Source organism: Macaca thibetana, chromosome 1, assembly GCF_024542745.1.
Source record: "Macaca thibetana thibetana isolate TM-01 chromosome 1, ASM2454274v1, whole genome shotgun sequence".
Classification (NCBI taxonomy): Eukaryota; Metazoa; Chordata; class Mammalia; order Primates; family Cercopithecidae; genus Macaca; species Macaca thibetana.
The window spans coordinates 81,233,784-81,250,931 of record NC_065578.1 but is presented as its reverse complement, the minus strand read 5'-3'; the positions used below and the strand labels follow the sequence as shown (position 1 = coordinate 81,250,931).

General features: G+C 36.1%; 1 protein-coding gene across 25 annotated transcripts in view; it reads right to left on the bottom strand.

The window, feature by feature from the left end:
* The window catches only part of ADGRL2 (adhesion G protein-coupled receptor L2), a 684,558-nt gene that overhangs the window by 28,234 nt on the left and 639,176 nt on the right, over positions 1–17,148 (bottom strand). For 17 of the 25 annotated variants that reach the window (XM_050769910.1, XM_050770082.1, XM_050768737.1 and 14 more), the window contains 5 exons: positions 14,906–15,199; positions 14,272–14,375; positions 13,255–13,440; positions 12,376–12,414; positions 8,995–9,178 (listed from right to left, as the gene is read on the bottom strand). In XM_050769910.1, the coding sequence (XP_050625867.1) occupies positions 8,995–9,178; positions 12,376–12,414; positions 13,255–13,440; positions 14,272–14,375; positions 14,906–15,199 (807 nt within the window). The remainder of the gene's footprint in view (positions 1–8,994; positions 9,179–12,375; positions 12,415–13,254; positions 13,441–14,271; positions 14,376–14,905; positions 15,200–17,148) is intronic. The other 8 variants (XM_050769187.1, XM_050770705.1, XM_050770780.1 and 5 more) reach the window with 1 other exon arrangement.

The following is a 17,148-nucleotide window of genomic DNA, read 5'->3' as shown; positions in this document are numbered from 1 at the left end:
TATTTCAAGCTATTTACTTCCATAAGAAAATGCAATAATGGGGGCCGGGCGCGGTGGCTCAAGCCTGTAATCCCAGCACTTTGGGAGGCCGAGACGGGCGGATCACGAGGTCAGGAGATCGAGACCATCATGGCTAACACGGTAAAACCCCGTTTCTACTAAAAAATACAAAAACCTAGCCGGGCGAGGTGGCGGGCGCCTGTAGTCCCAGCTACTCAGGAGGCTGAGGCAGGAGAATGGCCTAAACCCGGGAGGCGGAGCTTGCAGTGAGCTGAGATCTGGCCACTGCACTCCAGCCTGGGCGACAGAGCGAGATTCTGTCTCAAAAAAAAAAAAAAAAAAAACCCAAAAATGCAATACTGAACTTTATACCAACAAATAGATAAATTTATATCAATAAATTTTTAAAAGACAATAGAATTTTTTGTAGAAAACTGAAACAGACTAAAAGAAATTAAAAACCATAATAGTTTATTACCATTAAAAAACTCAACTGATAAATACATACTGAATTTTATTTTATTTTATTTTATTTTTTTAGACGGAGTCTCGCTCTGTCTCCCAGGCTGGAGTGCAGAGTGGCCGGATCTCAGCTCACTGCAAGCTCCGCCTCCCAGGTCCACGCCATTCTCCTGCCTCAGCCTCCTGAGTAGCTGGGACTACAGGCGCCCGCCACCTCGCCCGGCCAGTTTTTTTTTGTATTTTTTAGTAGAGACGGGGTTTCACCGTGTTAGCCAGGATGGTCTTGATCTCCTGACCTCGTGATCCACCCGTCTTGGCCTCCCAAAGTGCTGCGATTACAGGCTTGAGCCACCGCGCCTGGCCTGAATTTTAAATAAGATTTCTATTTTCTGTTTCAGAAAATAGAAAAAGATGTATCCCTAACTCATTTCACAAAAAATTATAGGATACTTTCAGTCATTAAAATGATGCAAAAAATCTTTAATAAAATATACACACACTTTATAATATCCTGAACAAATTAAATTTATTACTAAATTAAGTTAAAAAACATATAGAAATTAATACATTAGAAAATGGATTCATATAATTCATCAAATAGAGAAAAATTTCAAAAGTATTCACACAAATAAATTTCAACATCCACTTAATGTAAAAAAAAACTTTACAAAAAAAAAAGACAAATTAAAGAAAAACTCCTTGTCCAGAGAGAAGTTTTCTTATCAGATAAAGGCTACACCTTTATGTATTCAAAAATGTATATAGCAAACAATATTGAAAAACTCTAGAAGCATTGCTTTTAGAGTCAAAATGATCTCTATCACAGGTTTTATTGAGCATTGTACTAGAGGACCTAGCTTAATGCAGTAATTCAAGAAAAGCAAATAAAAGGTATAAAGGAAAAAACAAGTAATATTTACAGTAAACACAATTAACTACCTAGTAATCATGAGGGACTCTTAACTATCAGAAGTACTAAGAATTTAGCAAGGCTGCTATGAGCAAAATCAATTGTGTTTCTATACATCAAACAACAAACAATTAGAATATGTAATTTAAAAAGTGATCTTATTTATAATAAAAACAAGGAGTATAAGTTATCTAGGAACAAATCTGATTTTTAAAAAGCGCAAGACACTAAAAATAAGAAAAATATATAACTTTATAAGAAGACCTAAGAAAAAATGAGGAATTACATAATGGTCTTATTTGGAAGAATGCAGCAGTTCAATCTGGCAACTCTTTCAAAATCAATCTACAAACTCAGTCCAATTTTAATCAAAATTCCAACAAGATTTTTGTGTCTGGAACTTGATCCACTGATTTAAAAATTCATATAGAAGAGACATGCCAAAAAGCAGCCAAAGCAGTTCCTCAAGGAGCAAGGTTGAAAGACTCAACAGATATTAATATTACTGAAAAAACCAAAGCAGCAAATAATAGACACTGCTAACATGTAAGACATCATTAAAAATCATTAGGGAGAGAAATGAATTACGCACTAAACGTATACAAGGAACTGGTTATTCATATGAGGAAAAATCAAATTAGCTGCCTGTCTCATATAATATCATAATTAAAAATAAATTTCAGGTAGATTAGAGACATAACTGTAAAAAGCAGAGGTTTATCATTTATAAGGAAGTATAAGATCCTTATAAACTTAATGTAGAGAATATTTTCCTAAGTAGAAAGCCAAAAGGAAAATATTTCTTAAACAAGATACCAAGATTACCAACACTAAAAGAACAGACTGATAAATCTGACTCATTATGTAAAACAACAGATTCCTTTAAAAAGATAAAAAGAGAAAGCCCAGACAAAATAAATATCTGTAAACTATATAATCTTTACAGGATTAGTGTCCAGCATACATAGAAATACAAAGAAAAAATCAAAAAGGAGAAAGCTGTAAATAAATTCATAGGAGAGAAAACTAAAATAGGTAATAAATCTGTTAAAAAATCAACATGAAGCAATCAAGGAAACTGTAAATTAGAACAATAACATAACCAATTCAAACTCATTAGATTAACAAAAGTTAGGTCAATAATAAAGTGTTTGCAAAACTAGTAATGGTATTACCGGTGAAAAAGTAAATTGGTAAAAGAAGGTAGAGAGCAATTTGGCAGCATTTAGTAAAGCTGAAGGTGGGTATGCTCTACCGCTCAAAAATTCTATTTCTGGGGGGGGGGTGGGTGTGTGTGTGTGTACACGCGCACATGTATGTGCGCATGTACGTCTAGAAAGGCACACATTGGAGCAAGAAGGCATACAGAAACTTTCATTACAGTTTTCCTTCTGTCAGGAAAAAAGCAGAAGCCACTAAAATGTCTATCAGCAGTTAATTCTGGTACATTCTTAGAAACAGATCAAATGAACTACAGATATACATGTCACCATATATAAATATAAAAAATAGAATGCTAACAGAAAATTATACAATTATGGTTACGTGCAGTGGCTCACGCCTGTAATCCCAGTACTTTGGGAGACTGAGGCGGGCGGATCACCTGAGGTCAGGAGTTTGAGACTGGCCTGGCCAAAATGGTGAAACCCTATCTCTGCTAAAAATACAAAAAAATTAGCCGGGTGTAGCGATGCATGCCTGTAGTCTCAGCCACTCAGGAGGCTGAGGCAGGTGAATCTCTTGAATCCAAGTGGCGGAGGTTGCAGTTAGCCGAGATTGTGCCATTGCACTCCAGCCTGGATGACAAGAGCAAAACTCAAGTCTCAAAAACAAAGAAAATTGTACAATTACATTTATAGTGTGAAATTAATGTTAAAAACCTGAAAAGTATTCAATGTACATACCTACAAAGCAAATTTTCTTAAGCTTATTCATGCTAAATAATAAAGATGACAGCTACCTCCTTCATGGTATGATCAGGAAGGAGGCAATCCTGGGAACTTCCACATTATCTATGATTTTTCTTTTTCCAAAAAAATCTGAAGCAAATATGGTAAAATATCAATATGTGGCTCAGCTGAGTAACTGGTACACGAATGTTATGCTATCCTCTGTACTTTCTGTATGCTTGAAATAATATATGCGTTATTCAATAGATTTTCTGAACATGAATACACTTGGTTCATTGGGGAGCCATTCAGAGTTTCACTCAGCCAATACTGTAGACAGAATTTTAATATATTTATCTTACTATTTTGCAAATTTCTCAGCAAGTAGTGGCTGTAATGAGAGGAAAGAGGAAGAACTATGACCTCTGCCAGGAGACTTGCACCTTTATGGGCAGCAGCTGCTCTATCAGCCTGGGTCCCAGAAGAAAAACAACATAGAGCAGAACCGAAGATGACAGGAAGCAGAGTTGAAGCCCAGCCTCAACAATTATGCAGCACAAAGGAGTAGTAAACCTTTGTTGTTGTAAGCAGCTGTGACTTTGGGGTTTTTGTTACCACACTCTAAGTCTAAAGTGATGATAAAAATCATGCTGGCCACTCAGCTCATTAGAACAATAAGTAAGGCCGGGGCGGTGGCTCACACCTTTAATCCCAGCACTTTGGGAGGCCTATGTAGGTGGATCACCTGATCAGGAATTCAAGACCAGCCTGGCCGTCATGGTGAAACCCTGTCTGTACTAAAAATACAAAAATTAGCAGGGCATCACGGCAGGCACCTGTAATCCCAGCTACTCGAGAGGCTGAGGTAGGAGAATCACTTGAACCTGGGAGGCGGAGGTTGCAGTGAGCTGAGATCATGCCACTGCACTCCAGCCTGGGCAACAGAGGAAGATTCTGGCTCAAAAAAAGAAAAAAAAAAAAAAAAAAAAAAAAAAAAAAGACAATAAATAAAAGGGAATTTTACAATGGATGGATCAGGCTGATAACATCTAAACCATGGAACCGATCTGAAAATCACAAGGAAATAAAACCAAAGATTATGTGCTTGTTGATATGATGCAATGGAAAGTTCTTGTTAAATTAAAAAAAACAAAGAGTTAAACGTAGCATGATCATGCCTCTAAATCTAACCATCAGCATAACAGGCAGAGTTAAATGATGCACTGCCGATGAAATAAGCCAAACCAAGAATGTAACAAAGTCTACAAGGCAAATCATCCACCTGACTTCCTCAAGAAAAACAAAAAATGTTTAAAAAATATTTTTCTTAGTATGCAAGGAGAAATAACTTTTAATGAAAAGATATTTGGCCAGGCGTGGTGGCTCATGACTGTAATCCCAGCACTTTGGGAGGCCGAGGTGGGCGGATCATCTGAGGTCAGGAGTGCGAGACCAGCCTGACCAACATGGTGAAATCCCGTCTCAACTAAAAATACAAAATTAGCCAGGCATGGTGGTGAGCACATGTAATCCCAGTTACTCGGGAGGCTTAGGCAGGAGAATCACTTGAACCCAGGAGGCAGAGGCTGCAGTGAGCCAAGATCGCACCAGGAGGCAGAGGCTGCAGTGAGCCAAGATCGCACCATTGCACTCCAGTCCGGGCAAGAGTGGAACTCTGTCTCAAAAAAAAAAAAAAAAAAAAAAAAAACTCAACTGATATATCTATCAGATTTACTACTTGGACTTGTATCCTGATTTCAACCAAGTATTAACAAATTTATGAAAATGTGAACACACTTTTGTTATCTTTTGAAATGTTTTTGTTAATTTTTTAAAGTGTGATAATGATATTGTGGTTTTTTAAAGAGTATTGGATATATCCATATAAGGTTTCTTATAGTAATCATGATAGGATTTTACAATTTGCTTTAAAATATTACAAGAGTGAGAGGAGTAAGTAGAATAGGATTAGCCAGATGCTGCTAAAGCTCAGTAAGGGGAATTTTTAAAATCAAAATTAAAAACTTCTGCTCTTCCCAAGATATAAAGAAAATAAAGTCACATACTGGAGGGAAACTATCCAGAATGCATGTATCTGACAAAAAGACTTACAAGAAGAATATACAAAAAATCTTCATAATTTATTTAATGAGACAACCCAATTAAAAATGGGCAAAAGATATGAACAAACACTTCATAAAAAGATATTTGAATGGACAATAAACACATGAAAAGAAGTTATCAGCAAAATGTTACTTAGCAATCACAGAAATGCAATATAAATCCACAATGAGATGCCTCCAAGAACCACTAAAAATAAAATGACTGTTAATCCTAAATATTGGTGAGGATGTGCAGCAACTGGAACTCTCATATGCTGCAGTTCAAGTTTAATATGGTACAACCACTTGGAAAAATGGCAGCCAAGAAGTGGAAAAAAATCCAAATGTCTAACAAGTGAGTAGATATACAAATTGTGGTATGTCCTCACGATGGACAATACTCAGCAATAAAAAGTATTAAACTATGGACACTCCCATGTATATGGATAAATGGATAAATCTCAAAAATATTCCTCTGCATAAAAGCAATAAGATCAGAAGGAGTACTACACACCGTATGATTCCATTCAACTGAAGACCTAGAAAACGCAAAACTTATCTACATGGACAGAAAGCACATCAGTGGTTTCTGATGTGTTTATGGCTTAGGGCCAGAGGAGAATGACTGCAAAGGAGCATGCAGGGCCCATCTGAGGACACAGAAATATCACCACGCTGATGATTATGAGAGTGTACAATTGCCATACTCCATCAAACTATACACTTAAAACAGGTGCTCTTATTGCATATTTTAAATTATACCTCCAAGTTTTCAAATGTCACAATAAGATATCATTATAATAGATAAAATTATATCATTTTTATGGAGTCATGTATTACAAGGGCAAATCATGTTATGAAGTTAAACCAAGAATTTAAGAAGAAATCACTAAGGAGGAAAATCAAATAGTTTTAATAACCTAAGACATTATAGCCATGTCCTCAGGGGACTGGGAACATAGAGAAATAATAGGCTATTTTAGTCCTCATGTCTGAAAATAGAACAAGTCCTAGGAAAAAGGTGAATGTTTTCCTCATAGTAAATCAGGGCCCTTTCCCCCCAACCCCAAAACTGTTTATACTTTGGAAATAAAAAAGACAAAACTATTACTAGAATATGTAAAATGACTTTTTTTTTCGAGACCAAGTCTTCCTCTTGTCGCCCAGGCTGGAGTGTAATGGCGTGATCACAGCTCAGCTCTGCCTCCCAGGTTCAAGGGATTCTTCTGCCTCAGCCTCCTGAGTAGCTGGGATTACAGGTACCCCCCCACCACGCCCGGTTAACTCTTTGTACATTTAGTAGAGACAGGCTTTCGCTATGTTGGGCAGGCTGGGAACTCCTGGCAGTCAGGATCACCTGACTTCAGGTGATCCACCTGCCTCAGCCTCCCAGATTTTTTGTATTTTTAGTAGAGACGAGATTTCACCATGTTGGCCAGGCTAGTCTTGAACTCCTGACCTCAGGCGATCTGCCCGCCTCGGCCTCCCAAAGTGCTGGGATTGCAGGCATGAGCCACCGTGCCTGGCCGTAAAATGACTTTCATATTGGTAATTGTTGGATAATCAGCATTTAGACTAGTAAATACCAGGCATTATTTTAGAGATGCCAATCTCTCCATAGTGTTTTCTTTTTTTGTTTTTTGTTTTTTTGAGACAGAGTTTCACTCTTGTTGCCCAGGCTGGAGGAGTGCAATAGCATAACCTCGACTCACCGCAACCTCCGCCTCCCAGCTTCAAGCAATTCTCCTGCCTCAGCCTCCCAAGTAGCTGGGATTACAGGCATGCACCACCACACCCGGCTAAATTTTGTGTTTTCAGTAGAGACGGGGTTTCTCCATGTTGAGGCTGGTCTCCAACTCCTGACCTCAGGTGATTGCCCGCCTCGGCCTCCCAATCCAAAGTGTTTTTTAATTAAAAATGAAAAAAGATCAATATGAAAAATAATCCTTTAGTTTCATTTAATTAACTTTTATTTATTTTTTGAGTTGGGGTCTCACTCTATCATCCAGGGTGGAGTGCAGTGGCATGATCTCAGCTCACTGCAACCTCTCCCTCCGTGGATTTCAGGTGATCCTCCCACCTCAGCCTCCCAAGCAGCTGGGACTACAGGCATGCGCCACCATGCTCGGCTATTTTTTTTTTCTTGGTGTATTTTTTGTAAAGATGGGATTTCACCATGTTGCCCAGGCTGGCCTCGAACTCCTGAGCTCAAGCAATGTGCCTGCCTCGGCCTCCCAAAGTGCTGGGATTATAGGCATGAGCCACTGTGCCCAGTGAAAAATAATGGTTTAGAACTCTGAAAACCATAGATACTAGAAAAAATGTATTCCTGGACATTTAATTGTTCAGAATATATCTCAAAGTGGGATAAAAATATCTTGGATCTATAACTACAGTGTGTTCTATGTATGTAAGGCTGATGGGAGCATAGATGTGAACCTGGCCCATCAAATTTTCTTGCACAATTAAAGAGGTATAACAAGGGAATTTTAGTTGTTTTTTTTTTTTTTTAAGTAATTTTCAGAATATTTAGAAAACAAATTGAGGTCATAATATGCCACTTCAGTAATTACTGATTTTTCATTCCCAAACCTCAAAGTAAATAAGAACAAATTAGTTTTAAAATATTTCATTTCCTTTTAAAAATTCACTTACATAAAATAAATGTAAGGTTTTGAATTCAAATATAGGTGCCAATTTGATTTATGTCCATTTCTTCTATATACCCCTTTGATCTGCATTTTTTATATAAAGTCCCATGACTTAGGCAGGCACAATAAGGCATAATTAGGCATTAAAAACATGGCATCCCAGATAGTAAGTCTTCATTCAATATCTGCTGCCCTAATGAAGTTAGCACTGCTTCTGGTAGAAATGCAGTCTGTGTCCCTTTTGAGTTCTTCTACATTTATGCTTGGGAAGCTTTTTACTTCACTAACTAAGGTATACTGTTAACTTCACCTGAATTCAACCTCACTGAATAATTAACAATTCTAAATTGTTCAAACCTAAATTAATAAAATTTTACTCTATTTCTTTCAAATATTTTTCACAAGTGAATCCCTACCTCTCAGTGGTAGCATTTGAATTCTAAATTATGCTACACTATCTGTAGCTATTCTGCAATCCATGAAGCATGGATGTTCTGCATTGTGGGAGATGTAGTTCACTGACCACATTTTCACCTGAAGGCAGTTATGTTTAATATAAACATCTGACTCAAGTTCTGTGTGCTAAAATATCTGACAGCATGCATTCCATAAAATACTTTAAATTCATTAGCAACATACTATATAAAATGGTAAAGCATTTGCCACAGTTTCATAGCAAGCACTTTCATTACTTAAAAAATCTACATTCTAGTATTTAAGCACTCTAATACTTTTTCGTTAATGATTTTTCAATTGGAAACACACACATACACAAAACCAACTTGTAAAACACAGGATAGAGTTTGGCTTTTGCATTAATTTTAGCAAGTGTGAACAATAATTTCTCTTGCTAACAGACAAAAATAATTTGACAAAAAAGAAGTACGGCCCTGGGAAATAATAGATTCGGAATGGAAACATCATCCTCTTAGATATGAATATTCCAAATCAAAATTAAACTTGACAGTAGATTCACTTACCAATATTTTCTGTGGGCATTGAGACCCTTGTTGGTTCTAAAAGATTGTCAGCTAGGACAAAAGCTCCTTCTTCCAATGTATCGAGTAACATTGTTGCAGTATGTGCTTGTTCAGAAGAATTCATATGTTTCCATGATTCCAAAGCTTCAGGTCTCAGAAGGTTGTCCACTGTGTCAACAATTGCCTGTATCCATTAGAAAACTATCATTAGTTTTGACTGCTTTTAGAACCAAAGTGATTTTCAGTTGCTGACGAGTGACAATTGTAATATTTATCTGTCATGATGATTTACTCTTACTTCAAGATGGAAGAACATCTAGACAACATATATCTGGTCCATTTTAAAATATACCTGGACCTTTTTAAAACAGGACTGACTGAAGATTAACAGACTGCTATTTGATTACAAAGAGTAAGTGTAGAAAGGTGGATTGTTTCTATTTATTTAATCACACCTCAGTTGCTGACAGTTGACAACCACCTGTGTCAGCTCTTAATCCGAGACATTACTCTTACAGGTAGAGTCAAAACTACTAAAGTCATCCTATTTATAATCTCAAGATTTGAATATTCTAAACCAAAAATACTAATCTCTTTGGAGTAGATTAATATGTATGCTTGAAAATTAAACTATATTATTTTTTGGAATCTCAACTAAAATAGTAACCAAAATTATTCCTTATAGACACTGTCTACTTACAATCATTTGAAAAAAACAAAACAAAACAAAAAGGTAGCATTAAAGTTCATCAATTATCTGTGAACATTTTCACTCTTCCAATTCTCTGTCCAGCTAAAAAACACTTGAGCATATACTTTAATTCATCAACGATCTGCTTTTAAAGGGATAAAGAAAGGAATCAAAATTAAAGCCTCTACTGATAAGTTAAAGAAAACAGGAAAGTAGAATCAAGTCTTCATAAAAACACCCAAGTTGTAAATATTCACATATGTAGGTTTAATTTATTGCTACACAAAATAACATTAAATAAAATATAACTCAGTTAATCAACTGCAGGCAGGATCTTATACTAATACACTCTGTAGCTACGCACTATGCTTTGGAAAAGTGAAATCACTAAGTTTATTTACTCTATTCCATTCACCCAGTCATAATGTGTCATTATGCCCATAAACACATAGTTCTGATATACTGGTAATCACTGAAGAAAAAGAACACACATTGTACAAAAAGAAAAACAATAAAAATTGCTAGTGTGAGGTACTATATGAATGGGGGGAAAGTTGTTTGAAGCTACTGTCAGAGTAAGATTAATTAGCTTAATCCATCTTAATATCCTCGTTCTGTCTGCCTTGTGAGCCACCACGACCTTCCTGGCAGGTGGAAGATACTTCCAAGTGGCGTTAAAGGCTTTTTTTTTTCCCTCTAATGGGAGATAGAATAGTCAAAATACTCACACTGATACTGCTGCAGCCATTAACTAGAGTGTAACAGAAATTGGTCTGTGGAGGCCAGATTCATTAGTCACCAAGAAATACAGACTGGAGCCTCTCTCTAATCTAAGTCACAAATGAATCCTCTGTCACAAAGTGGGAACTCGCTTCATTTGCATAGTGTAAGTCAGCTTCTGATTTGTAATTTAAAGACTTTTATTAGTCTTATCTGAACAGAGCAGCTCACTTGAGACATACTGAAAATGACACTGGTCAGAAATTAAGGTCATGCTGAAATTTACTCCATGTACACATAACTTGCTAATGGCATGCTTTTATTAATTTGGAACACTCCTTATTTATTACTATTTGTACTTGTCTAGTGGGATCAAAATGATCATTAGCCTAATCATATTCCTGAAGTAGTCTCTTTCTGCCAAAGGAAAAAAAAAAAGCTATTCTTTTCCAACTGAGATATATGTCCTGGGCAACATACCAATTATTACATTTCATACACTAATACCTTAAAGGTGAACTGAACACCGAAGTTTAAAAAATTCTATAGATTTCAGCAGTTATTTCTCTGCCCCTATTAAACAGGCTAAAAGGGGACTTTCAGACCATTATTACCTAAAAACAGACTTTCCTACTACACCTTTTCTTGTAAAGTTCTCAGGTTCAACAATGTCCAATACTGGCCAGGGGCGGTGGCTCAAGCCTGTAATCCCAGAACTTTGGGAGGCCAAGGCGGGTGGATCACGAGGTCAGGAGTTCGAGACCATCCTGGCTAACATGGTGAAACCCCATCTCTACTAAAATTACAAAAAATTAGCCGGGCGTGGTGGCGTGCGCCTGTAGTCCCAGCTACTTGGGAAGCTGAGGCAGGAGAATGGCGTGAACCCGGGAGGCGGAGCGGAGCTTGCAGTGAGCCGAGACTGTGCCACTGCACTCCAGCCTGGGCGACAGAGCAAGACTCCGTCTCAAAAAAAAAAAACAAAAACAAAAACAAAAAAACAATGTCTAATACTAACTAGTGAGACGTCATTTTTTTCTAGACCTTGCCAACCAAAATCAGTGAAGTCATGGCTTTTTAATAATCTCTAGTCTAAGAAAGTACAAAAGTTATTTTGTTTTACTGTCACAATATATGGATTCGTTCTTCAAGGTTTGATTTACCACTGTTATGGTCCCCTGAAGAGTAAGGTTAGAAAATAACTATTTCCCCAAAAGGAACTTCTAAAATTCACAGAACAAAACGAAATACAAGTTGGTATTATTATTTAGATCTATCACACAGAACCACTATGGCATAATTCCACTGTTAGCCTCAGCATGTTTCCTATTACTTGGATATACCAGGGAGAAAACCCGGCAGGAGTGGACAGGGATTCTGAGCTCAACAGTGACTTTCTGTTCCTATTAGCTTGATAAAAAACAGTATGTAACATATACAGATATCACAGTCAAATTATTTATGTTTCATTTTTAGGAACCCATCCCCATATCAACTTGATTCTAGAACTGACTCCTAAAAATTTCAGAATAAAGCCTATTTTATTTAAGAGTATACCACACAAAGATAAGAAAGCAGTGACTTTTTCATGCACATACATTATGACTATACAGTCTTTGATATGATAAACTGCCGAGAATATATCATAGCTGTTTTACTCAAGTTGTTTTTTAATCCACAGAGATGACAACAGGAAACAAAGAGACTACATAATTACTTTCCAATTAAGAGGATATTTCATTAAAATTCGTGTACTTTTGGATGAATGGAAAAACAGCAGAAATCATTAAAAGTAAATCATTTGCTTATTCTGAGAGTAATATACCTGTGAAAAGCCAACATTTGTACAGCTGATATGGGGCACATTATATAATTATCAAAGACTGAAATACATTGGATCATGCAGCAAGATGATAAAGCGTGGCAGGTAGCTGAAGAAGGGAGAAAGCAGGGTGACAGCACAGGAGAGATACCTTAAGGTAAGCCCTGCATGTCTTCTCTCGTTTTTGGAGCTTTTAAGTAAAAGAAAAGAAAATCAGAGGTTAGATTTTTATCTGCTGAAAATGAGGAAAGAAGAAATCCTCAAAAATTAAGCTGGTGTTCCAGAGGTTGAAGTTTATATGCAGTAGTCCTCTGGAGTCTGAGTCTGCACTGACTACCAAAACTGCTTATTTACAGTGTTTTATTCTATTTTATTATGTATACTAATCTAAAATATGTTGACAAAAAGAGACAAAATATATACTGCAATAAAAAAAAAAAGTCAATTTTTTAACCAGGTAGAACTACATTAGGCATAGATTTTGGGTTCCTATGAGCCTAATATAAACACTTATAGTGTGATGAAAAGTAGCAATCCAACTTTTGTCATAATAGGAAAAATTAATGGCACTGATAACAATATATTCCTGGAGACGGCAACCTGTCCTTCTTCCAAAAGCTGCCATTGAAAGAAATATTTCAGTGGCTAATATTCCTATATGTGTCACAATTTTGCTGCAACTGTAAGAGTTCCATGTATTAACATACAAAGTATATCGACTGTATAACATGTAATCTCTCCAAGTGCAGATAATGCATTATAAACTGACAGTATTGACCACAATCAGATGGATAAAGTTTGGCACCAACTAAGATCTCTATCAGGTAATTAACATCATTTACACTTTTTTGGGAGGGCACGACACATTGCTCTTTTCTCAACTGTAACTCTTCCTTGGAAAAATGAACCAAATTAGAAATTTTGCCTCTAAATATATGCCCCAGGACCAAAGATTTGGCTCTCAACTGCTGTAAGACAAGAGCTGCCATACCAAGTGTCTAATTCAAAATAACAGAAGACTTCTCCCTACCTTGTTATAACTCCGTCCCGCTGAATCTTTTTCACTAGGTTTCAGTTCCTGCAGCTGCGCATCAAGGATATCCACCAACTGCTCCATCAATCTCACTGAAGAACTTACATCCCCAGCAAACACTGGCCCTTTGGTATGTTTTGCCAGTTCATTGGCAAGACTAGCAGCATTTTCTCCACTTCTGATCTGAAATGACAATTTGTATTACCTCATTTAAATTTTTTGTTCTGTTTACAGCTTCTAGTTCTCCTTGAGTATCTTTATTGTGGTGAAAAAAATCTGCAAATGTTAAATTCTCCAACTAGTTAAAACCGATAACTTTATCTTAGAAGTTTTAAAGCTCTTAGATCATCAACACACACACATACAATTCTGAACCAGGCATTTAAAAAAAAGAAAAAAAAAATCCTTTCTCAAAAATTTCAGCCATTTCTCTCATTTCAGTGCAACCATTTAAAATTGTTATTTTAAAGTCTTATTTATTCCAATGATCCAGAATTTAAATCAGTATGTAATCAGCATTATACTGAGGGTTATTATCTGATGTTTATTCGTCATAAAGGTAGACGGAGGAGAAAATAAAATGGCATTGCATTACACTGTAATATTAAAGTTACTAATGCCTTTTAAAGTAGTTTACTCATTCTACCATAATCATGTGTGATATAACATCTGCTTGCATTCTGTGGATTCAGTTGCCAACTTAATGATCCCTATTTGATTTAATAGGCCAATGCAGTTTGTCTTATGAACATCAAAAGAAACAGAACTAAATCTGAATGAAATTAACAAGCATGTACTCACTAAAAACCTTAACAAAGAGAACAGGATACCCCCAAACATATGTAACTTTCAGTCAACAGTTTACAGACAAAACTATGCATAATTTTTTTTTTTTTTACTTTTATACTGAACAAAGAGCAATAAACCTGGTTTTAACACACAAAGCTAAATTATTTATGTTAGAAGTTAATGCCCTAAATCACAAATGTGTCATATTAAAAGGTTCCAACCAACCTTCTGAGCCAGCTGATTCACCCAGTGTGAGGTACAGTTGCTAAGATCGGGGCCCTTAGGGTTCCATGTTCCAGTGGAAACCATGCAGAGATACGAGGCAGTTCCTACAACAGATGTAGAAAACAACAGTGAAATTGAAACCATTTTTCTGCATGCATTCGGGAAATCAGCTATGATGATCCTGCTCTGCGTGTTAAATTAAACTCTAATGCAAGTATTTGACAATAACTGACAAAAAGTAGGGTATAATGCAGATTATAAATGGTAAATATGAAGTCAGCATAGAAATATCATATATTTACAGCAAACAAACAAAAAGCCCTTGATTTTCTTGGGATTCATCCAAAGTGATGCTTATAATGAGAAAGGCAGCTGTAAGGAAGACTCACTAGAGTCTTGGGGCAAAAATCTCAGGCTTGACCTAGGTCTCTGAAAGGGAGAGGTAATTTATAGTGCCTGATCTTAAATGACTTCTACATTTTAAAAAACTTTGTCCATAGATGTTATATTACCAAAGCACAAAAAAAAGTTAGCTACTGTAAACATCACTTTCTTCAAATAAAATCACTTCATTGTAATACAGAACCTAGTTACTAAACTGAAAAATGTATGCATGGTATTTTATAGAAAATACCTCTTGTTCCCTTAGGGCATGGTCGTTCAACCATCATCCCCCTTTGTGTCTGAGGCCACTTTATCCCCTTGGAGTCTAAGGCTTCACAGAATCTCTCTGGCAGGGGAAAAATATTTGTTACAGGTGGAATTTTGGTTGTAGAAACTGCTGGAGGTGGTTTTGTCCCTTTGCTTCCTTCCTGTGATCCAGCTACAGTTGTGCTCATGGGGCCTTTCTGTGAAGTAGTGCTTGTGGTTGATATTGTGGTTTTGAACAGCTCAGCTGAAGAAGTTATTGTCACAGCTGTGGTAGGCACTATGGAAAAAAGATGAGTATATTAATCTCAAACACACACTTGCGCTCACATACAGCCACGCACACGTGGAATGTGTGCATGCGCACACACACAAAACCCTACCCTCCGTCTGTCTCCAAACCAAGGAAATGAGAATTACTGACAGTATCACTCGTGAGTAAGAATACATCTTTTCATATGTTCCAATTTATTCATACTGATGGCTAAGAGAAGGTAGGTAGTTTAGGCTTTACTATAGCATTTGCTGTATGACTCTTAGATTTATTTCTCAATGAAATATGTGATAATACAGTTTAAGTATAATTTCATCACATACTGTTTAACAGGAAATGTGGGACAGTTTAATTTAGAAAAATTCTATTGTATAAACTCACATTCTATAAGCAATCAAAATCAAAGCATTAATAAAACTGTGATGATTATATATAATTAGGACGATAAAAAAATTTAAAGTCACCCACTTTACATATTGCAAGAAAATAAATACTGTGACATCTTTCCACCCAGCAGCCGTTCTTGCCTGAGCATGATCAGCATGCCTGATTAGATCCAAACAGAAGATAAGCTTGGCATGCTTGCGCTGTTTAATAAGGAAACATCTCAGGCTTCGGCATCGTTTCCTTGGAAAAGGTAGGTATGAAGCAGCAGCTAGTTGCAGTCAGAGGTGGAATCTCTTACCAAGATAAAGCATCAGATCAAATCATGCCTAATTCAAAACAACCCTTCATATCTTAGTGACCCTTAACAGAGAATATAAAAGAACTATCATTACACATTTAAAAGCAAAAATGTTTTCACTATTTTTAAAGGTTATTTTTGCCTTCCAATGTTACCACCAAACTGCTAAATCCACTAAGTTTAAGAAATAATGGAGCTCAGTGTTTCCTTTCCTCCATTAATCACCACTGAATTAATTTAAACAACAAAAATCTGTCAGTAAAAATTTAATACTACCACTTAAAAATTGTTGAACGAAATCACACAAAAGTTGTATCAACATTTACAGATTATTGGCATTTAAAACCTTACATATATGATGCCTTAAATTTAAATTGTTGTAGAGCAAATGAAAAATAGCTATGTTTTCATATCATCTTAAAAAATATCAACTTATTTTTATACTTTATCTATACGTGATAATAAGCTATGATATTAGAATTTATTAGAAAACATGTTCATATTATCACTGCTACGTTTACTATTTTAAGCTCTGGTCCATCAATCTTTCTTTACATAATTCTGATACTATTGAGAGTATATGACGAAAAAGTAGTGTGACATGTTTCTAGTTCTTTAGTAGTTACATACTTCTTGTTATCAATAAGTACACTATACATGTTTTATTCCTTTCCCCCCTCTATCTCAAGAGAAACTTCTAAAGCATGTGTTTTATTTCCAGGGCATAATTTATTGACCATATGAGAGATGACTATGTACATTAGTCAAACATCATGTCTAGCCAGCTGCTGCAGAAACCTATTCAAACCTGCCTATCTTTTCTGTAAAGCACTTGCTTGACATCTTGTTAAACCTCTGTAATTTTCTTTTGATTACAATGCAGCCAGGCTTTCAGTGCTTTCTCAATTAACATTTGTCAAAAGCATCACAATCTTTTGCAGAAGTGTCAAATGACTGCTGCTGAATCAAGTCTTAAAGGGGAGTCAGGAATCAGAACAAAAAAAAGAAGGGGGCAGAGCAAAATGCTTGCGTGCTACACTCTCTGATATATCCCTGAACACTGTACTAATTAGTACACATTTAATCACTGAAATATGTATTAATACTACAATTAGTGATTTGTTAGCTAAACATTAGTCGAGATTCATAATAACCGAGTCAAGACAGACAATAAAAAGACCTCAATTAAAAGTGCAAAATTTCATGCAACATTCTACAGACATGTTTCCATTGTTTTTTTGATCATTTATTTTTATACCTTTTCACCCTT